The sequence below is a fragment of the Pseudochaenichthys georgianus genome, chromosome 3, assembly GCF_902827115.2.
Source record: "Pseudochaenichthys georgianus chromosome 3, fPseGeo1.2, whole genome shotgun sequence".
Taxonomy (NCBI): domain Eukaryota; kingdom Metazoa; phylum Chordata; class Actinopteri; order Perciformes; family Channichthyidae; genus Pseudochaenichthys; species Pseudochaenichthys georgianus.
The window spans coordinates 26,486,712-26,508,890 of record NC_047505.1 but is presented as its reverse complement, the minus strand read 5'-3'; the positions used below and the strand labels follow the sequence as shown (position 1 = coordinate 26,508,890).

The window sequence follows — 22,179 nt, the reverse complement described above, 5'->3', positions numbered from 1 at the left end:
AATAATGATTAAAAAAAACAAAAACTGAAAAGGAAGTGACGAATGAATTTCGACATCTCAAATACGGAGCGAAAGTTCAACCATAAGAATCAGACTATGAGCTACCACTAAACAACTCACAGTCTGAATATTACCATTAATAAAAACCCTGAACGTTTACTTTTCGTTTTAAAAATCTTTTTAAGGTGTAAACCTATGGTGTAAACGTGTCATTTAGAGGCGTAAACGTATCATTTAGAAATGCGCGTTCCCGTGACAAGGGGGGCATTTCATGACGGGGAGGCATAATGTGACACAACACCGGCCCTGGGTGTCAGGCTCGTGACTCTGTTGATATAAATCATCCAGTGCTAAGCAGTGCCTCTGGTGGTCAGTAAGGATGAAATAGAACGAAAGTTACGTATGTAACTACGGCTCTATGAATCCTGGATGACCGCCAGAGTTCTTGGTCACTCGGAATGAATGAACAATAGGACAGCAACTTGAACTCTACACACTGCAGGAACACATCTTTCTAACTGTTTTTTTAAACAATGGATGTGAAACCTTCATGTGACAATAGCATTCACGAAATATGTGGTATACAATCAGTGTTTAACATGAATACAACATTATTTTTGGAGGATTGAGTAGTTAGAGGGTTGGAAAGGACAAGATAAAGTGGTTATTGAAGTAGAAAATTAACACCAGAAGGTGGCAGTAATGCGACATTAAGGACACCCGCTGCCGGATCATCACAGGAGAAGAACAGGCCGGAAGAAGGATTCAGCTGTCAAAAAAGTATAAGCAACGGATCATAAGGAGGTAATTTGTATATGAACAGCATAGTAGTACAATAATCGTGTCGGCATTAGGACTAGAGGATATCTCTGTACATCTGAATATGATAATATCCGTATCTGATCCGCAGTTAAATGTTAACGTTGACGTTAACTGCGTGAGAGCGTAGCAAGCTAACTGACGTAGCTAGCATGCTAACAGAAGACAACACAGCTAAGTTAACATGTAAATAGTTACTATATGCTGCTAATACCAAAGCTGTGGTTGGGTTGTGCTCTGCGTTGAATAACGTGTGTTTAGTCCAGGTAATGAACACGGTCATGGTTAACGTTAGCCTTAAAACTCTTACTTGTTGTGTTCAATGTTGACATGTTCTGAGCCATGAAACTAACTTACGTCCACAAGCTAACTAATGGAGGTACTGCGCTAACAGTGATAGCATAGGTAGATTCGTCAACGACACGTCATGTGTTTTAGCTTTACATAACGTTTGTCTTATTAGCTTATGATGCTATGACAATATTACTCAAGAGACCTAAGTGGTGTTACGCAAGTGAAAGTTAAAATGTTTGATCTCAGCACAATTCAATGCTTGTTGTAAAACATCCTGTGTAAATGTATTTGCCTGCCTAATGACTGATAATGAAATTATGTTGGGCTTATCCTACTAAGATTTCGTACTACACTACTAATCCCCGCTGCGGAGACATTGGTTTAGTTATTAGTTGTATTATGGTAGGGAAAACCCTGCTGTTTATTCTAGTATTATTTTGGCAACAATCTTATGTAAACAAACACACATTTTAAAAGCAAGCCAAGATGAGTTCAGCTAAAATGTTTGAAAGGCATTTCTCTATCTCTTACAATAAGTTAAAAGTGTAATTATTGTGGTAGGTTAAACTGTTGTCTTACTTAGAGTGATAATATTTGAGGCCATCAGCTACTTGGATGTTATCAATGCTATTTAGAATGTTTAACAGGACTGGTTAAGTGTTTTAGTCACAGCTTTGGTTATTTTGTTTTACAGGGATGTTCAGAGCTTGTGTAGAGCACTGACTGGTCACCTGCCTGTGAGTCTTACTGAACACATCCGCCAAGATGCCTGCAGTTTCCAATGGGCTCAGAGAGCTGTATCTGTCCACTTCTCTGGGGGAACTCAACAAAAAGGCTGAAATTAAGCCGGACAAGACAAGCACCCGGAAGTAATGCTAACTTTCATGTTTCCAGTATTTACCGTAAAGCACTCATAACACAGAGAAAATGTCTCCAAGTGAGGGAAAAGAGACGAGATAACTCGTGATTGAGATTGTTGCGTTAAAGTTTGAATAAGTGTAATCCTTTTTAAATGTACAGCAACCTTTATCAAACAAAATTAATCGGTTTCAAAGCCTCGCAACACATGCTAAAATCCCCAGTATAACTTAAGCCTAAGCATTTTACAATCACATGGTGATTATGTTATTTAAATTATGCTTTTTATATGCTTTGTTGCAGCTATGTTCAGAGTGCCTGCAAAATCTTCAAGGCGGCAGAGGAGTGTCGTCTGGACAGAGACGAAGAGAAAGCTTATGTGCTGTACATGAAGTATTTAACTGTATATGATATCATCAAGAAAAGACCAGACTTCAAGCAGCAACCGGTATAGTTAAACATTATATATGTGTAACTTTGTGTGGAAAACTAACAAGATTTGGAGTTAGTGTGTAACTTTTCTCCATTCCATTGTACAAAGGATTATTACATGACCATGCTTGGGCCAAACAGCTTTAAGAAAGCCATCGAAGCCGCAGAGAAACTCTCTGAAAGCCTTAAACTCAGGTTCGTTTTTTAATATTGCACATTACTTATTAATGCATAAGATTCAAAATCTGACTTGAGAACATGTTTTCTTTTTTAACTCTGTTTACATTGTGAACAGGTATGAGGAAGTTGAGGTTCGAAAAAAACTTGAGGAGAAGGAGAGACAAGAGGAGAAGAAAAGGAGGGAGGAAATGAAAGAGAAAGATAGCGGTCGAGGTTCTCCAAAAGTGTCTTCAGCAAACAAGAAAGACAGCAAAAAGGTAGATATATTAAAAAAATTCAAAAAGATAGACACTTAATTTCAATGAGAATTGCTTCAGGTTAGGGTTTATGATTGTTTTAAATAACATTTATACAATGTACAGTTTTAAATCTATAGTTTACATCATGCCAGTAATACCAGTGACACTAATAGCCTAATCAGTAACGATATGAATGGCACTGTTGTGTATAATGGTTTGTTTTAATATTTTCATTCAATTTATTTAATAATAAAACAATTGCCATTGGTCCAAATCCGAATTATTCAAATCAACATTAGCGTTTTAACATGATGATTTATTTGTCAGATAAAAGGAGAACAGAATGAACTGAAGACTGAACTAAGGAATACACCCTCGAAAGGTAAGCAGAATACATTTCCTTCTGATGTTAAAATCTTTCTTTAAACCGAGAGATTAGGTTCCATTATGGTGAGTGTTTCACCTGTGAAGTGCTTGGAATTTGAGACTGTTCTTTTCAGATTTTTTTTATTTATTTTTTGTCTGATAGCTGGTGGCATCTCAGCTGAGAAACTTTTCCACATGATGGAGGACCAGACAATTACAATAATTGTTATGGATGCGCGCAGCCTCAGGGACTTTGAGGAGTCTCGCATTCAGGTCCCGGGCCAGACGTGCATTAGCGTGCCGGAGGAGGCCGTCAGCCCAGGGTGAGAGCAGGCCTCGTACCTGATAGTTTGATCTGACACTGAATGTGTCATTTGTAAGTTGGACATGATGATATAAATGAATGTATTATTTCCTTTTGTTACTTTTCTGTTTGTCAAATCAAAATAATGAGAAGTAGAAAAGACTACATTGTAATACCTGTCCTCCTCAACTGGTTCTTTGTGGCTTTTCAGAATCATTGTGACTCAGATTGAGGGGAAGCTGCCAGATGCGTCTAAAGAGCATTGGAAGCGGAGGGGATTTGTGGATTATATCGTGCTGCTGGACTGGTTCAGTTCTGTCACTGACCTTAAACTGGGCACCACCTTGCAGAGCCTCAAAGACGCCCTCTTTAAAGTGAGTGGGTGGGGTTTAGAGTGTGAATAACAACTGCAGAACCTTCCTGTGAGCTACAATGATGTGTTTGCACTCTCCACAGTGGGACAGCATCACAATCCTGCGTAGTGAGCCGTTGGTGCTGGAGGGAGGCTACGAGAACTGGCTGTTGTTTTACCCCATGTTCACATCCAACGCTAAAGTCCACCCTCCTCGACCGAATGTCATCAGCTCCCGCCCCCAGTGTGAGTATGAGCAGCACCATGGGCATGTTAGAGCTTTGGCTCTTTGTATTTATCAGGCCACGTAGTTTAGTCGATTGTTTGTTATTATTTTATTTTATTTAACCAGATAAAAGCATTGAGATAGAATCTCATTTGCAATGCTGACCTGGCTGATGTTGTTTTATTGTAAGAAAAAACTAATTAATGTTTAAAATAAAGTGAGAAAATTCTCATTTTACTTGAGCATTGAATACCGAACGATGCTTGTGTTTTTCAAAATGTGATCCTCCATGCACCTTAAAAACAACAACAATGAAATAATCCAAACTGTTACCAGCGGTTACTCTTTTTTTTCTCTTGTCCAAGTGTCATATTTACACTCTATAGTTTCCAAAGCCCATATTAATGGCTCATTTGAAATTACTCTTAAGATAAATGTTCCTATATTAAATGATTCTCTTTTAAAATGTATTTCCTTCCTGTGATTCTTTGAACAGTGAACTTTAGCTACCCATCCCTAGAGGAACCAAAGCCTGTGACCCCACCTCAACCAGAGCCCGAGGTGACACCCGAGCCTCAGGAGGCCTCCACTCCTGTGCTGGTGAACGGGGTTGCACCAGCAGAACCCCCCACATCAAAAACCTCCGAGGTTACTGACGGGCCGCCAGACTCTCTGGAGTCCACCGTCACCGGCTCGACTAATTCTGGGCTAGACGTTAGTAAGAAGGGCCCTGCAGCAGGTGCATCCATTCAGACGCCTGCAAACAAAGCTTTCCCACAGGTACTGTACAAACAATATTTGGGAGTATAAAACATAGAGCTGTGCGTTTCAACACCACTCATGTTTTGTTTATTCCTTCTGCTCCCTGTCCCAGTTTGACCGTGCCAAGAAACCCTCTGTCTGTGTTACCGACGAGCCAAAGCCCGGCCAGAACGGATCCATACAGAACGGCCCAAATATGCCCGACCGCTCAGTCAAACCATCCATCACCCCCAACAATTCACTGTCTAAAGAAGAACAGAGCCAGATACACTCTGAGGCTGTAGCAGGGATGGAGAAGGCGAAGCAAGAGCAGGAGAAACGAAACCAGGAGCGTCGGGCAGAGGGTGAGAGACGGGAGAAGGAGGAGAAGGAAAGGTTTGAAAGGGAGCAAAGTGAGAAGAGGAAGAATGACGAGCAGGAGAATGGACCTCAGGAGAAAAAGAAACTGGAACGGCAGAAGGCAGAAGAAGACGATCAAGAGAACAGGGTGTGGGACGATAAAGAGAGGAGGGGAAAGGAGCAGAACTCTGAACCTCCCTCCAAGAGTATGTCCCTGGACTCTCCTGCTCCCAATCATATCGTAAGTGAAATTAAGGTGAGTCGTATTTTCTCCCCATGTTACTTACTACTACAGTGTGATGTTTATTTCAACCCTCTGTCTGTGGGAAAGTCAGAAAAGTAATCCCCAGATCCCACAACGGTGATCACATGCTAACATTAGAGTCCCTTTAAGCTGTGTCTTACATTTGTGGCTAAAGGGAAACTGAACAATCCCTTGTTATTATCTCACTAGATAGAGAGACCACAAATCCACATGCTGAAACATTTGCACACAAACAGAACACCTATCTGGTCTGACGAATTAAAGGAGTGTAAGACTCATGGACAGTAAAGTAGTTAGGGGAAGATAAGACTTCACAATATCTGTTAGACTTTATATTGTAGAAGATACAACTAATATAACTTTCTAACTCTGTACAACCTCTTTTCAACAGCAAAGTTATGGGTCTACATAATCCTAGATACCATTAGTTATCTGTAACACTTCAGCTACATTACAGAAGTAAAACATAAGCTAACTTTGTATGTTTGCTCTCTCATGCTCACCCAGCAGATTATATTGTCCAACACTTCAATCTTACCTCAGAGGCGTGTTGTTAAATTAAATCTTTGTGAAACTAGAAGAAATGAAGACACTAGTTAGACGGTAGACATACTCAAGTTTGTTTTGTATTAAAAAGATGACAGCAGTTATCAGTTATTGTGCTTTATAAAAACAGTGATGTATGTAATTAAGTCACACAATTGTATGTGCCAACCTTTACTCCCCCCCCCCCCCCCCCCCCCTCACTATGAAACTCTTTCATTGTCATTTTTGTAGAGAACTTTTAAGTAAAGTCGGTTTGTGTTTTGGTTTCTGCAGAGGGAGCCCCTGACCCGAGCAAGAAGTGAGGAGATGGGAAGGAGTGTCCCAGGCCTTCCAATTGGTTGGATGAAGGTACCACATGTTTAAATCTGAAATGTATTAACTCACTTGATAATGAAAAAATGTTAAAAACATATATATTTGAACTGATAAATAATGAAGAACTTATGTGTGCTTGTTTCTTTCCTATCTTTTTTTTTTTGACCTATTTTCTTTCCATGTTCCTCCCTCCATAATTGGCTAGTTCCTGGACACGGTGACGGGGACCTACAGATACTACCATTCCCCGACCAACCGTGTCCACCTGTACCCGCCGGAGGTCACTGTTCCCCAGACCCCCCCCTCCACGCCGCCAACAGTTAAACAGAAACCCCCGCGGCCCGCTGAATCAGACTCCGACCAGGACCGGGAGCAGTCTAAACTGAAACGCTCCTACTCCTCCCCCGATATCGCCCAGGACCTGAGAGACGAGACCCAGAAGAAAACTGCCCCCCCCCACCGCTGTCACACCCACCATCAACAGAGAGACCAAGTAAGGCACTCGGATGTTTTCTGATATCACTATATAAATATGGATACTTTCTGTTTGTGCTTGACAAAACTATTATATGACCCAAACAAATCGACCCAGCTGTGGTTCAGGCTTGTGCCTAACCCAAGCCGTAACCATGGAAACAGCTTTGTGCTCGAGCCTGATTTACAAACATCATCACCAAGAATCATGAGAACTGTACTGACACATGTTGATATTCAAATTAAAACTTAAAACTGAGGTGTCAAAATGTTCAAATATAGACAAAAGCTAAATAAAAGAATGTAGACATACAGTATCTTGACATGCACTGATCAGTTACTGGGGTCAGCCCTCAGCAATTCCAGCAACTGAAGTCTGATACCTCATTCACACCAACGCAACTCCGGTTCAAGCTCCGTGCTAGAGCTTTTCAGGTTCAGAACCGGTTCTTCGGTTCAGCTCCGGCTCTTTTCACACCGCCCAGAGTCCAACTGGTGCTGCGTCATTGCGTCATCGTTTGCCTCATGACGTAACCGTTTGCGTGCCTGCTTCATAAAGCCAAACCGCACGGAAACCCCTCACAGCTGACACCGACAACAACAACAATGGCCGATTGTGCTCCAGCTTCCTCTGTACCTCTTCGGAAGACCAGATTCCCAGTAGGTAGCTGGTCTCTTCAGTGGACCACTGCTGCTTGTTAAGTTTCTCCATCGTTGTGTACAAGCTGGATAAAACGCTGGCTTTTTGTTGTTGTTCAGGAGTTGATCCCGCCCCTGCCCTGCCTCGACGTAAGCCTGACGTATGCGGTGCTTTTGCTCTGGCCGGACAATTTTTTGGTGCTTGAAACGAACCAGATTCCGGAGCTAAGAGGCTGCTCCGCTGCGGTGTGAACAGGAAAACCCGGTGCTTTTCAAGCTCCAGCTCCGAACCAGCCCTGAAACACTGTTGGTGTGAATGAGGTATTCGTGTCTAGCGTTTTGAACCAATCGTTATAATGTGTTTCGGATATAACACATTAAGATAAGATAAGATATTATCTATTAATCCCAAAGTGGAATTTTGTTGATGTAGCAGCATGTAAAACAAAGTATTGCACATAATTAGGAATAAAAAAAGAGTAGAAAATATAAAATTATACAATATGAACATCTTAAAATAGGAGATAAAACAGAACTAAAAGAGTGAAAATATAAAAGTTGACCGTGAATATAAAAATATGTAGACAATAATAAAAAAACTATTCAAGAGCTAAATGACAGCCAACCCAATATAAAAGTAGGATGTTATTTACATTTAGTGTGCAAGAATGGCATATTAAATTAAATATAAATGTACAGTGAGATGTTATAAGTCCAGTTAACAAAAGAGAAGCTATGGAGCAGCCAGAGGTGAGTGGTTCTACAGAGTTATGTTTTCCTGTATCTATCCTTGTGACAGAGGATCTGGAGCAGTCTGTTCGTGAAGGAGCTGCCTGTCCAGCACATTGTAAACTCTTTAGCCTTATCTCTACACAAACTGCTCTCTCATTGTGTTCCTCTGTCCTGCAGGCCTGCCACTAAAGTCTATTCTAAAGTGGAGATCGCACGGCCGTCAGCTGCCAAAATTCGCAACCTCAACCCTTCTTTTGGAGGTCTGGGTCCATCGCTGACGGGCCTCCGCAACATGGGCAACACATGCTACATGAACTCCATCCTGCAATGTCTGTGTAACACTCCTGCCATGGCCGAGTACTTCAACAACAATTACTACCTGGAGGACATCAACAGGTCAGATTCTGGATATGTAATGTAATAATAATATATGCCTGTAATAACTGCAAAATATACCTGGCTGCTATATCTCCAAAATGGTTACAGATGTGTATTTTGTAAATTGTTTAATTTTGTATCTTTACTAAAAAAAAAATGCATGCTTCTTAGTTAATACTAAGCTGTTTTTGGCTCTTTTCTGCTGTAACAAATGTACATTTCCCCTCTGTGGGACAAATAAAGGTATTTTCTGATAACTACTTCCCAGAAAGATATATGAATGAGGTAAATATTTAAGATGTCCATTGCTGCTTTGTGTTTCTCCCAGGTACAACATCCTTGGCCATAAGGGCGAGGTGGCGGAGGAGTTTGGAGTGATCATGAAGGCGCTGTGGAGCGGTCTGTACAAGAGCATCAGCCCGCGGGACTTTAAGGTCACCATAGGCAAGATCAATGACCAGTTTGCTTGCTATGACCAGCAAGACTCCCAGGAGCTGCTGCTGTTCCTCATGGACGGGCTCCACGAGGACCTCAACAAGGTAGCGCACGCACTTCATGCAACATTTATAACAACCGTCAGTGTGGCATAAATAAAGTATTTAAAAGCTTTCGAATACTGCTTGGAGAAACATTTACATCCAATGTGCTCAACCTCGATTACATATTGAGTGAATAAATTATTAACTAATTAATTTATTGTAACTGTGTCTTCTGCTACCCGTTGTCTGCCTGTTAACGATGTAAAACGCAGTCTTTTATCATTTTTCTTCTGTTTTTTTCACCTGGTTTCATTTTGATGGCAAATTAGAAAGTAAGTGACTAGCTGTGTGTCCTTGGTCCTCCTGCAGCAGTGTGAGTGTGGCGTGTCTGCATCTGTCCGGTCTGATGCTCTGTCAGAACCTCTCTGCATGTAGACCCAAGACATGCCTCATTGCCTGTAGTGACTGATGTTACCGGCTTCATGTGCATTTGAATGGAGGAAAGGACTAGATGAATAGGGAAAGACAATTTCATAGCTTGATAATTATGCTTTTTCTATTTTTAGACATCAAAACATGATTGTTTTTCAATTTCTTTCAACGGAAGGCAACAAGCAGTCAGAGATGAGAAGGAAAGCCAGCTTTGAGATTCACTCTTTCAATTGTTTTTGATGAGGTTGTAACGGCTGATGACGTCCATTTCTCATGACACACTCTCCATCTGATCACATCCCCTTTGTGTGATGTTCAGACCCGTCTGCCATCAGGTTGGCTCTGTCCCCTCTCCCCTTTTATCTCTAGGCTAATGGTATAAGTCTGTCTAATTAATGAGTTATTAATTAGCAAGCGTTAACCTGCCTCTCATATCTTCCTACCTATCTTAATGACCTAGCTGAACTGCATGCAAATGAACTGAAAGGGATTAGGACTTGAATTCACTTTATGTAACTTCTCCTGAGTCGTGAAGACAGCTTGCTTACACCTTGAGCTGCTGTTGCTTTTGTGTATCAACATGTTTTCTGTCTCTGGTGTCAGGCGGACAACAGGAAGCGGTACAAAGAGGAGGATAACGACCATATGGATGATCAGGCAGCAGCCGACCTGGCCTGGAGCAAACACAAGCTGCTGAACGAGTCCATCATCGTGGCTCTGTTCCAGGGTCAGTTCAAGTCCACCGTGCAGTGTCTGACCTGCCACCGCAAGTCACGGACCTTTGAGACTTTCATGTACCTGTCGCTGCCTCTGGCCTCCACCAGCAAGTGCTCCCTGCAGGTCGGTCACACAACAACCTGCCAACGTTTTGTTTTGAGCTTCAACATTTTCAAACAGAGGTTTTGTTTTGTCCTTTTTCTGAGTCACATAGCTACTCAACCAAATTAAATGTAATGTTGGGATAGCAGAGTTCACATTTAAGTTCAAACGTATGCAGGGTTTCACATGTAAAGATTGAAAATGCAAAAGATTCAAAGGTTTTAATGTCATATGCACATAAGCTACAGTGTAGAAATGTCAATTAAAATCTTACGACGCGAGCTCTTCCAACGATGCAACATAGTTAAATAATAAAATACAAATACAAAATAGTGCAAGAAGTCTATATACACGTAATTAGAATATGATATATACATAACATGCTGTACTGTTGAGTTCAGTGTTTCTTTCTCTTAACAAACACATAAACCTTCATCTTGAAGGCTTATAATGTTACTGAGTGTCTATGTAAATATATGTTTCTGTTATATATTTCAACTGATATGCTTGCTGCTTCTCGGCAGGATTGTCTGAGGCTGTTCTCCAAGGAAGAGAAGCTGACGGACAACAACAAGGTGTTCTGCCGACACTGCAAAGCCCACAGAGACTCCACCAAGAAGCTGGAGATCTGGAAGGTCCCGCCCATTGTCCTGGTGCACCTAAAGCGGTGTGTAGTGATGTCTAAATCTAACTAAATGCAGACTTTCACTTTTTTGGAAATACGATTTGATTTGTAATTTCTGTAAATGTTCTTACTGTTCCCACAATTGACATTCTTTTTCTTTAATGGGTTTAATTTCTGCAGATTCTCCTATGAGGGCAGATGGAAGCAGAAGCTACAGACGTCGGTAGATTTCCCTCTAGAAACTCTGGACCTGTTCCAGTACGTCATTGGACCCAAAAACAACCTGAAGAGATACAGCCTGTATGGGGTTTCTGTAAGTACACTCCAGATACCCAAATGTCTATGCACAAGCATATATTAGTTTTCCATGATGTGTCCTCTTTAACAGGAGCTTAAGAGATGCATTAACAAGTATCATTATTGCTGTGTAATCATATATTCTATCTCCAGTATGTCTATGTTTCATAAAGCTGTCCTTTGTTTGATTCAGTCTATAAACGGTTGGAAAATAAACAAATAAGTATAGCAATGTTTTTACCATAGATTGACTGTGTGCGCATTAGACAATGGGGATAGTTAAGAATATAGTGAACATTTTAACGGTTTACAATTCATTATAGTAATTATCTAGCTGCTTCGAAAGCCTAACCCTCTTTTTCTCCACTCCCAGAACCACTACGGGGGTTTAGACGGCGGCCATTACACCGCCTACTGTAAGAACGGGCCCAAACAGCGCTGGTACAAGTTTGATGACCACGAGGTGATGGAAATCTCCACCCCCTCCGTCAAGTCCTCCGCAGCCTACATCCTGTTTTACTCCACCCTGTGATGGAGCCGTAGGACCCAAAGAGAGAGCACCACACCAGACGCTAAAGCCTGGACGTTGTTTTTTCTTTTTAAATCACAGCTGAGGACCTGCCTGGCGCACATGGCTGCGGGTCGACTAGTGGTGTTTGTGCACGCTAGTGGCGATTAGAAGGTCGCAGATGGGAGGAAGGCACACTGTGCAATGCTTCAGCTTCTAGAGGACCCTATACCTGTTAAACATGCCGTCTGTTCTTATTACTGATCATCTAGTGACTAACTGAGGCTCCTTTTACTTCTCGATGGGTGTGTGTAGGGCTGATGGCTGATTCAGATGCTCTTCATTCTTTTCTGCCCTCTGTGCGGACGGCTGTGTCGCAGAACAGATCGGTTCTGTGTCTACAGCCGAGTAACAGTTAGACGCCATGTACATACTTACCAATGCTGATGTTGCACATTCAAAATGTAAATACCGGAGGGCAAGGTGTTTATTTGTTAAGTGACCAAATTATCTTTTTTTTCTTTCTTGAAAGTAGCAGCCTTCATTGTATCATCATATATAAGACACACTGTGTCGGGGTTTAAAGGGATATTCAACCCCAAAAGCAAAGCTGTATGTTTCCCCTCTCACCTGTAGTGCCACGTATCGTGTCTGTGGATTATCGAGAGTCACTGGGCCCTGATCTCTACATTGCTTTGTTTCTTTTTTCTCAAATGGAATTATTGAGTGGAGTTGAGAGGAAGCAGACATTTTCTACAGCCTAAATCTCTGAACTCTCTGCAACTCCCAAATTGAAGCAATCTGTGTTGATAAGCAGCACTACAGGTAAGAGGAGGAATATGTGTTTATGATTCTGAGGTCAACTGGCCCCACTCTATAGCCTTCTGGTCTTCATGGGATGGAAGAGGCCGTGTGTGTTGGCTTTTGCATTCTTCCTTAAGCTAGGATTGAGATTGTTGCTTGTTCACATTGGCCACATGGTTGCACTTACACAATATGCAATTGGTTTAAGTTCATGTGTAACACCTTGTTTAACAGCAGACATTGACACTCCACTCTTTCATCGATGCTGAGAGCTTGTCTGTCTCTTCCCAGGCAGTGACAGAATAAACCACCTGCAGAATTCTCTGTTCACACACTTAACTCTTTACATTCATATATTCAGACACAACTGCTATTTAGAGGGAACATTACTGGGATTACTTTGCATCCTTCTTGGCGTTTACCAGTTCTGCTGGTTTCCGGAAGGCTTTAATTTAGATTTATATCATTTTATTTCTGTGTTCAGTACGGACCCGAGAGAATATGAAATCATGAGAAAATGACCTTGATCACTTACGCGAGTGTGTTAGCGTCAACATTTTCTGCCTGACCGACTGACTGACTAGCCAGCACAAAGTGAACTGATGTTTCCTCTGAAGGACCTGAGGCGGCAGGATTTGACTTCCTATGTAAAGTTGTATTGCCTAGCATGAGATCATAATCTGTTTTCTTTTTACTTGTACATGATGATTTTATTACTTAATGCTCTGGAAACAATTAGTTTCTGATATAACGATTACATTAACCTCAAACAACTCATATGACTATTTATTAAAACTGCTTCAAATTAATGTTTGTGTCTGATTGGCTTTTTCAGGAGATATGGGCTACAATGGAGCCATTAAAAAAAGGTCCGATACTTATGGGGTTAATGAAACCTTCCAGTTCATCTTCTAGTCTCTTCCTTTCTACGGATATAAGACAATATGGTGTGGAAATATTACACACAAACATTTAGACAGGATATCATGATTGCATACAAGACGATATTGGATATTTATTTAAAGAGCCGTTGTGGTCACGCCAGTGAAAATAAAGGCCACAATAAAGAGCAGATATCTTTTAAAGTATGCTTTCTTAACTGATTTACCTTGGACTTCTTTTAACAAACGATAGACACCAGGGTATCCATTAAACAGCACATTTGGCCTGCTGGGCTCAGAGTCCGTGGATGTTGGGCTTCTGGAAGGGCTTGCGGCTGTAGAGCAGCATGTAGGCATTGGGAGATTGAACAAGGCTGTCCTGGACCTCTCTGACTGCTGAGTCATCAAAACAATGCCAGGTCCGAGTCAGCGCGTTGTGGCACAGAGCGGTGTAGTGACCCATGTTCAGGTGACCTATGTGGTTCTAGAGGATGAAAAGGTTTATTTACATGAACATCACAAAGTGAATCAAATCTCAAATTCTTTGGCCACAATTTATCATTTTATGATTTAGCAAGTACTGTACACAGTGGCCAGTTTTATGTAGCCATATACAAACAATTAAAACAAGACCGTCCTTTTATAATGTGGTTTTAAAGTTTAATATCACTCAGCGACCCACTAATCTTAACATTGTTAAGATATGAAGTAACTGCATTCATTACTGTCAAAATATGTAAATTAAAGAAGTATATAATACATAAACAGAAATACTAATAATGACAAATAGTGACAGGTTTTTGTCAATTTTAGTGTCTTATCATCTAAACAACTTGTTTTGTATCTGCAATGAGTAATCTTCTATTGAATCCTTCCAGAGTTTAAGAATCAGTCGTTTTTTTGTAATAAAGTGTACACTAAAATATCATTTAGGCATTACAGTTCATAATAAATGTGTGTATGTTTACTGACCACAACAGCATAAAGGTGGTATGAAGAAAATGAGTTGTTCTGTACTGAGCTGGACAGAAACGGGGAGAGGTCGAGCATCGAGGAGAACTCAACATTAGTCTTCAGTTTCACCTGGTTCTTCCCCTTACAACCAAACCTGGAGGAGATAAAGATACATTTGATTAACAAAACACTTATTCCTTTGACACTTAAACACATACCCTTGCTGTTTAGTGTTAAAGTGTTACCTTTAACAGATAACGTAATGTGACTACCCACCGTTTCAGGTGCAACAGGAGGATCTCTGGAGGTTTGTCTAAACAAGTGAGGACTGTCGTTTCTCTCCTCAGCCCACACATGGAACACAACATCTGCTCCCCCCCGGTCAGGACGGTCTGCTCGAAGAACAGAGACAGGCAGTCCTGCAACATGGTGACAGAAGTGAGAGAGCAATGAGACAACTTGATCTAAACGTGCTATACATACAGACGGACATGGGCACCTACATTGAGGTACAGGGCTCCACAAAGGCCACAGATCCAAAGAGAAATCTTTGGTCATTTTGCATCCCTTGTTTTTATTTCTGTCGTGGTTATATTAGTCGGTAATAATATCAGTAGTCGTATTCTGTCGGTGTTTGGTTGTTGTGTGCTGCGCTTTGTATAGTTTTGTTGAAGTTTTTCTTTGTGGTCTGTTTGAATCTGTTTTTGGTTGTTTAGCATCTCGTGGTGATTTTGTGTTTTTGTGGCTCCCTAAAAATAAATGTTACCGGTACATTTAAACAGAAGATCTGGCCAAGGGACCCTTAGCCTGTACAGTAATCTGTCCATGAGTCATGTTGACGTTACCATGGTAGCAGGTGTTAGAAGGTGTAAAAGGTACCTGAATGGAGCACTTATTGATGTCTGTTGGGAGAGGCAGTGACAGCACAGTGAAGGTCTGAGTGCTGTGTGTCTGGTGGTCGCAGTGCATGCAGAGGGTCATGTAGGCCAGCTGGCCCTCGAACAGATGTGACACGATGGTGGACCCCCCCGCTGCAGGGACACAGTTCCTCTTCTGGTCTTGTCTTGGTTGTTTTGAGGAGCGCATCTTGTGCTTTGAAACAAAGTAAGACACACAAATACACATTTACTCTTTCTGATGGTATAATGATTCGCCACAGAGAGATACCTCTCTGAGTGATAGATGGTGCTGCACCTTATTGAGGTCGTCGTGGAGTGCGTTGAGGAGGAAGAGCAGCAGTTCCTGGGCGTCCTGCTGGGAGTAGTTGTTGAACTGGGGGAGGATTGAGCACAGCACTGACCTGGCTTCCACAGGCGCACAGCTGGAGCTCCTTCCCAGCCACATCTCCTCCAGCAGGCGGACAAACGTCACCACCACCCGACACTTCAACCTGCATGAACCGAAGTGAAACTGCTGAGGAAACATCACCCTCAGCATTAAAGGTCCCCTATTATGCAAAATCCACTTTTTCATGTATTTTACATAAACATGTGTCCCCTATGTGTTAAGAGATTCTGAAAGTTTCAGGAAAAAATATTTGCTCACTTTTTGTCCTGATCCTTTTATATAAAAACCTGTCTGCAAATGAACTGATCAGATGTTGACCACTTTATGATGTCATAACGATTTTTTTGGCTTGTGTAACCATTAGCCAATCACCAACCAAGGTACTCCCCCCACCTTATCACCTGAATCTCCTCCTCGAGCACCATTATGTTATTTTTAACCAGATATCTCTCAGAGGGGCTTCGGGAGGGGCTCCTTATTGTTCATCTAAAGCAGGGGTGTCAAACTCAAGGCCCGGGGGCCACATCCGGCCCGCGACTTCATTTTATGTGGCCCCGCAAGAGCTTGCAAAGAATGTAATACGTTTATTATACGATTAAATGTCGCTTTACAGAATCAGGTTGCCCATAAACTACATGTCCCACAATGCATCTCGTTTTGTGACATTGCACTGAAGAGACTTGCAATTATTTGCTTTCAGACGTAGTTAATTACTAAGTCATTATCCTATCCGATAATAATCCAATTCAGAGGCAATAATGTAATATAACACATTATTTTATATATATTATATATTTATATGTATATTTATATAGTTACAACCGGCCCTTTGAGTGCAACCATAATGCTGATGTGGCCCGCGATGAAATTGAGTTTGACATCCCTGATCTAAAGTAACAGACAGAGAATCAGCACTTTTGAAAAAAACAGAGGGGTTGATGGGATGCTGCAATGCATGATCTGTTTGGTATTTGGAGCCAAACACTTCAGAGAGATATTTTGTATATATCTGAGACCGATAATATATTGATGAAAAACAGTATAATAGGGGACCTTTAAGGTGAGTGAGAAAGAGGGCCAGCAGGAGGAAGGGTCTTACCTCCTCAGCTCTTTGCGAGTGTCCTGATCGAGGAGGTGCTCCACGAGAGGCACGGTGGAACACAGACACTGTAACACTGCATTTAAGTAGCAGGAGTTGCCTGCGTTGTCCAAACCGCACACTCCTGGTCTGTTCCCGCCCTGCAGCCTCGCCGCAGAGCTGCAGCCTTCTCTCTCATTTTCCATCACATGACCACAGCTGATGGTGTTCGTCCTGCAAGACAGACATCAAAACCAAATGCTTATTCATGTGCAGCAGTGCACATTGTATTATAGTTTGATATTGGCACAACATGAAAAAAACACGAGCAAGTATTCTATAGCTTTATAGATGAGTTTCTAATTAATGGAAAGAAAAGTCAGTTGTTGAATAAGTTGGCTTCAGTATTTTAAACATGAGGATGTGAGAGTTTTGTCTTCAGTATTTTTGGCTGAAAAAGGTTATACAATTTTAAAAAACGAAACATTTATGATTTTCAATTAATAAAAAAAAATAGCCTGCAATTTAACTATTTATGGAGTTAATAATTAGTTCCAGCCCTGATTCTATAAATACCAACCCAATTTACAGTGGTAAACAACTCGCTGTTACCTTATACAGTGTACTGTGTCTTCTACCTCTTCCCTTGCACTATATGACCAATATGTTACCTATACTATTACCACCTATATTAACAGCACCGACATCACTTCTTATTTTGAATAATTGAATGTCCCAAAATGTGTCCTGAGAAAATATTCTCACATTTCATGAATTGTTGTAAATGTCATTTATTTCAATTTCATTTATAGCCTAATTTAATTGGGTAAAATGTGTCTGAATAAATTATATTTAAAATAGCAGAGCATTCCAACGTGAGTCTTGGTATCAGTACTTTCTGAAATAAAAAAGCATCACTGACTTGCCTTTGGATGTTTTTTTCCCAAACATTATTTTATTCGCCTCAAATGAAACACTATACAAAAGCAGTAAAACTAACCTTTGCTTGGACAGATTTGTCAGACCTGTCTCCTGGTAAACGCTGCTGTTAAGTCGAGGCAGGACGGGCACAGTGACGCTGCTGTCGGCCGCCAGCTTAGAAGCCAGAGTCCTGCTGAACTCTGTCAGGGAGACCTGCCTGAGGGAACCTTCGCACTGCAGGGTGTGGAGCACAAAGGTGTTGATGCACAGGATGTGCAGCGTCACCCAGAGGCCGGGGAGAAACACCTCCACCACTGACCCCTTCTGGTCGGGCTGAGGAAACAGAGCAGGCCCGGTCCAGCCCTGCAGGTGGGCCAGCTGAGACACTGCGTCCTCAGAGGTTTGTTTGAGCATGACGGGTGGAGAAGATGTGTTGACAGGTGAAACAAATTGAATATCCACCCCTAAGCTAGAGAAGATGTCTGAGAGTCTCCCATCCGTCCGAGCAGAGCTGTCCATCTGAACCAGGTGTCTGTGGCCGCAGAAAGGTCTCAGCAGGTGTCCCACCACCTGCTCCACCACAGGCTTCCTGCTCTGCCTCTGGAGCTGCTCTGCACTGTACAGGTACATGTTACAGATAAACCCAGAGCTCGTGTCACAGAGGAGGGCAAGATGGAGAGAGCAATGCCCCTGGTCGTAGGAAAGTGTGTATTTCTTCACAGCCAGGTTGCGACCCGGTGTGTAAAGGGCCTGGTAGCGCCTGGTCAGGTGGCTGCAGAAGGCAGAGAGGGCTTCAAGCTTGTCTCTGTCCTCCAGTCTGGTTAGAGACAGGAGGTTGGTCTGGAAGCTGTTCCTCTTCAGGACACCCTGCCATCCATCCAGTTTCAACATCAGCTCAGAGTCGAAGCTGCAGTTCTGTCCCACAGACAGACCGCCCTGCAGGACGATAGAGAACCAGGTTAGTGCCTCGGTGTACTCCTCCTCAGTGAGGTCTGCACCCTGCTCTCTGCTCTGGCTGTATGAGGGGCGGTGGGCTCCAACCTTCACACCGGCAGCTCTCCGGATCAGCTCCCGGACCGCTCCTCTGTCCAGAACCTCCAGCAGGAGCTCTCTGGCTGTGTGGTACACCTGGTATGTGGGTCCTGTCTGAATCTTAGTGAGCGGCTTCACCTTTCTGGACCTGAAGATGTTTGGTAAACACAGGCTGTCCCTTTTGGTGCCTCCATGCAGCTCCTCCACTAGGTGGCACTCCTCTGACATCCATGTGCACTCCCTCACTGACAGAGCCTTGGCCTTCATCTCAGCCTTCTGCTCTATCTAAGACAAAACCATCTCAAAACAGTGACCGTTTCTCCTCTGATCTGAAACCACGACAGCATGACAAAAGATAAGCCACAGAAAAAGGGAATTGCACGGTGTCTGGAATTCCTCCCTGTAGCCTGTTTAGTGATGACAAAAGGATAAGATGACCAAGGTCCAGAAGTCTGTGTATCTCCTCTCCTATAGGATGTCTGACAGACTGTGTACAGTACATGTATGTGTGATATACTCTCAGGTGCAACAAACTTTGTGGCGGTAAATCACCAGGGATCCACTGCAGCCAGACAACCTCGCATGGCAACCTATCAACACAACACTAATACCACAGTGCAGCTCTCATGACTACTTTGTGTGTTATTGCAGGGTTAGGTTGACATTTAACAAACCATTTGGAAGCAAAGAGGAACCCTGAGTGATATCAGCTTGATTCATAGAGTCACTACCGGTCATTATTCTAGGTCTGGAAAACCTTATCTAAACTCCACTAAACTCTAATTTAGATGCAGACGCTAATGTAAGAAATACAATTCATGTACTGCAGCTTTTTGCCAGTGACAAGATATATCAACACCTAAAAGCATATTTTCTCATACCCATGTATTCCTGCCCACTTGGAAATAACCAATTACATTTCCCTGCAATGCTTTCACTGCACTTGTGACACTTGTGTGTGTTTACTGACTGTCGGGTCAGCTCTACTGCATCACCTGCAGGAAAGGAAAGTTATAGCAACCTTGCTCTTGACCATTGTATAATAATGTCGCCTCCTACGGGCAACTAAAGTTATAGTTGCCTGACATACTGTAAGTTTAACACCTAATGGCAAAAGTGTTGGAGAGAGAAGTCTAAAGTTACACATTATGACAGTCATTCACAAAGCTTTTACCAAATAGTAAACCATAACGTCTGCAGGAACAAAGGTTAGTACATCTTTAATAAAGAGTCCCAGATTGTTAATTTACACCATCTAGTTATCGCTGAACTATCTCTCCTCTCCAGACACTTTCAGTTGAATGTGTCCAAGTTTTACAAACATTTGCCCGTTTAAAATGCAACATATAAACCCTCAAACATTAACACAAGTGTACAAATTGTAGAAGCTATTTCTTAACTTTGCTGTAGATAATATATACCTACATTTGTTGGTCTCGACTGCTGCTGCTTCACCTTTTCTTAGTTGTTGGGGAAGGTTTGACAAGAAGTGCAGATGTTGAGCTGTCGGTTTGAGTTTCCAGGTTTCAGGTTCAGGTCCATTAGCATCCATGACAGTCAGATGTGTTCTTTGACTTTCTAATGGGGCAAGATCAGTCCATCAAATACATCTGGACAACTTCAGCCAACATTCTTCAGCCAATATTCTGTGTTTTGACAAAACACACTTTTGCTTCTACAGATTGGATCCAAAAGCCCCATATGGGAACACAACTATCTGTTGTAAGCCTTTAGAGATGGCTCGAAGCTGTTTGGCTGTGAACTGCAGATTATGTTTGATATGAAGATAAGAGGCATTTCGGAGTATTGTTTTCCTTGACTAATTAAACTACACAAATAGTTCAAAACCAGGGTCCCTGGGTTTAGTAGATTATTGTAAGCAAGCTTTTTACCTGTCAAATAAAACATATCTTAAGCCTCAGTGAAGTGTGTTATGACGCCACTGCACATTTCTATCAGGCTCAAGTATGACTAAAAGCAGATGTACAATCAAAGACAGTGTCTCAGTATTAGGCCTAGCTAAGTGTTTTTCCACAGTGATTTTACATGCTGCAGCACTGTGACAGTCGTGGGTTGAAGAACCACTCAATAACCTTGAGGGCTCTGAAAGCTCTCTTGCATAAATGAAATCCACTTTCAAGCTCAACATATGTTAATCCGGTAATATCAAAGACAGTCGTTTCACCTGCAGTACACCCTTTGAGTATTATGCACCTTCTGGTATAAGACGTATTCATTTACCCAAATAAATCATATCTACTGTTACTGGACATGCTTTGCGAAGAAGGGTCCAGTTCACCCACACAATGGATAAGAAAATACAAAGGTGAAGATTTTTCGAGTGAAGCATATAGGCGATATCTTGCAAAACACTCAAATGAACTTCTTATAATAAAGCTCTAGCAACTGGGCAGTTTTTCCTTTAGATGCTTTGTGAGGAATGTATGCATCTTTGTGTTTTAGAGAAACATATTTTTATGTTGTTTAATCTATAACAATGCATAATATTTCACTGAAAGATCTTACAGTAAAAAATAACTTGCTGTAAAATAGTTATGGTGGAATGCAAATGATTATATTCCTCTGAAATGTAAAGTACTAAAGTGATCAAAATAAAAATACTTGTACTAATAATACTTTAAATGTTTGTATTTGTCACTTCCCCACTGACTGAATACAATTAAAGATGTGACTGGAAGTGACACATCATTGCATTATTTCCCCTAATGCTGCCAATAACTGAAAGGTCACATGAGTTTGTCTAACTCATAACACACTCCAGGTGTTTCTCATAATGACATCGTGTCTCTCTCCGTCTCTCTTTCTACAACTGCTCATTACCTGCATTAGTCACCACACGTTGTTTTTGCCGACCTGTTAATTCAAATGTAGTTTTGATGAATCAGCAAGAACTTTAAGTCGCTGAAACTTGTGCAATACACCATAAGTGCTGATGCAGTTCACTCCCCTGGAAGGTTAAGTAGCCTGATACACACACACCCAGACAACACCTCTTTTGCTGTACTACCAGGATGTTCACTAATTCAGGAGCAGTGCAAATGTAAATGGATACAAAGACAGAATACAGCAGAGTGAAACTGCATTTCTAAATATAGCTGTGGTATCTCCTGGGATGTCTGTGGGAAAATACATAATGTTCACTTCTGCCAAAAAGCACACAGGAAAGGAAAGTTTGATATCTAGACAAAACTGTTTTCTGAAACTGGAAGGTTTGTGTTTTTAAGTGAACTGGTCCAGTGGAAACGGCCTCGCCCAGAGAAAGGTCAACTTTGTTTTGGAAACACAAGAAATGGTTATTGTGGCGGGAATCTATGCAGGCCTAGTTGCTAGCAGTACATGGAAAACTGGCCACAATGTGGACAACTGATTCGTTTTGTTCAGGCTTTTTCATTGCAACACCTGCAGACCTGATGCCATGTACAGACATGTTTATAAAGCTGTAAAGTAAGAACAGAAGCCTGAACGCTGCAACAGATGGGGTTTTTCTCTGGGATAATTCACTCATCACTACTGCTTTAAGG

General features: G+C 41.8%; 2 protein-coding genes across 2 annotated transcripts; one reads left to right on the top strand and one right to left on the bottom strand.

Annotated features, from left to right (window-relative positions):
- The first annotated feature begins 563 nt into the window (after window positions 1–563).
- On the top strand, window positions 564–13,293 carry usp8 (ubiquitin specific peptidase 8). Its single transcript, XM_034108119.2, is given in 20 exon segments — window positions 564–804; window positions 1,808–1,982; window positions 2,275–2,419; window positions 2,513–2,598; window positions 2,699–2,840; window positions 3,150–3,204; window positions 3,352–3,511; window positions 3,704–3,866; window positions 3,949–4,090; window positions 4,567–4,850; window positions 4,945–5,427; window positions 6,256–6,330; window positions 6,503–6,753; window positions 6,755–6,790; window positions 8,320–8,538; window positions 8,849–9,059; window positions 10,035–10,271; window positions 10,775–10,917; window positions 11,056–11,188; window positions 11,546–13,293. Coding segments are annotated over 19 exon segments (3,228 nt in total). The 5' UTR covers window positions 564–804; window positions 1,808–1,878; the 3' UTR covers window positions 11,705–13,293.
- A 254-nt stretch (window positions 13,294–13,547) lies between these two features.
- LOC117442309 (ubiquitin carboxyl-terminal hydrolase 2-like) lies at window positions 13,548–18,904 on the bottom strand. Its single transcript, XM_034078315.1, has 7 exons — window positions 17,685–18,904; window positions 16,706–16,918; window positions 15,514–15,709; window positions 15,199–15,411; window positions 14,596–14,738; window positions 14,338–14,473; window positions 13,548–13,849 (listed from the first exon to the last, which is right to left on the bottom strand). Exons 1-7 carry the CDS (start codon window positions 18,902–18,904, stop codon window positions 13,661–13,663), a joined length of 2,310 nt encoding a protein of 769 aa, XP_033934206.1. The 3' UTR covers window positions 13,548–13,660.
- Window positions 18,905–22,179: the final 3,275 nt, after the last annotated feature.

Coding starts and splice junctions, on each gene's coding strand:
- LOC117442309 (XM_034078315.1), bottom strand. CDS start 18,904: ATGAAGGCCAAGGCTCTGTCAGTGAGGGAGTGCACATGGATGTCAGAG. Junction 16,919..17,684: donor ACAAATCTGTCCAAGCAAAG/GTTAGTTTTACT, acceptor TCTGTCTTGCAG/GACGAACACCATCAGCTGTG. Junction 14,739..15,198: donor TCAATAAGTGCTCCATTCAG/GTACCTTTTACA, acceptor ACCATGTTGCAG/GACTGCCTGTCTCTGTTCTT.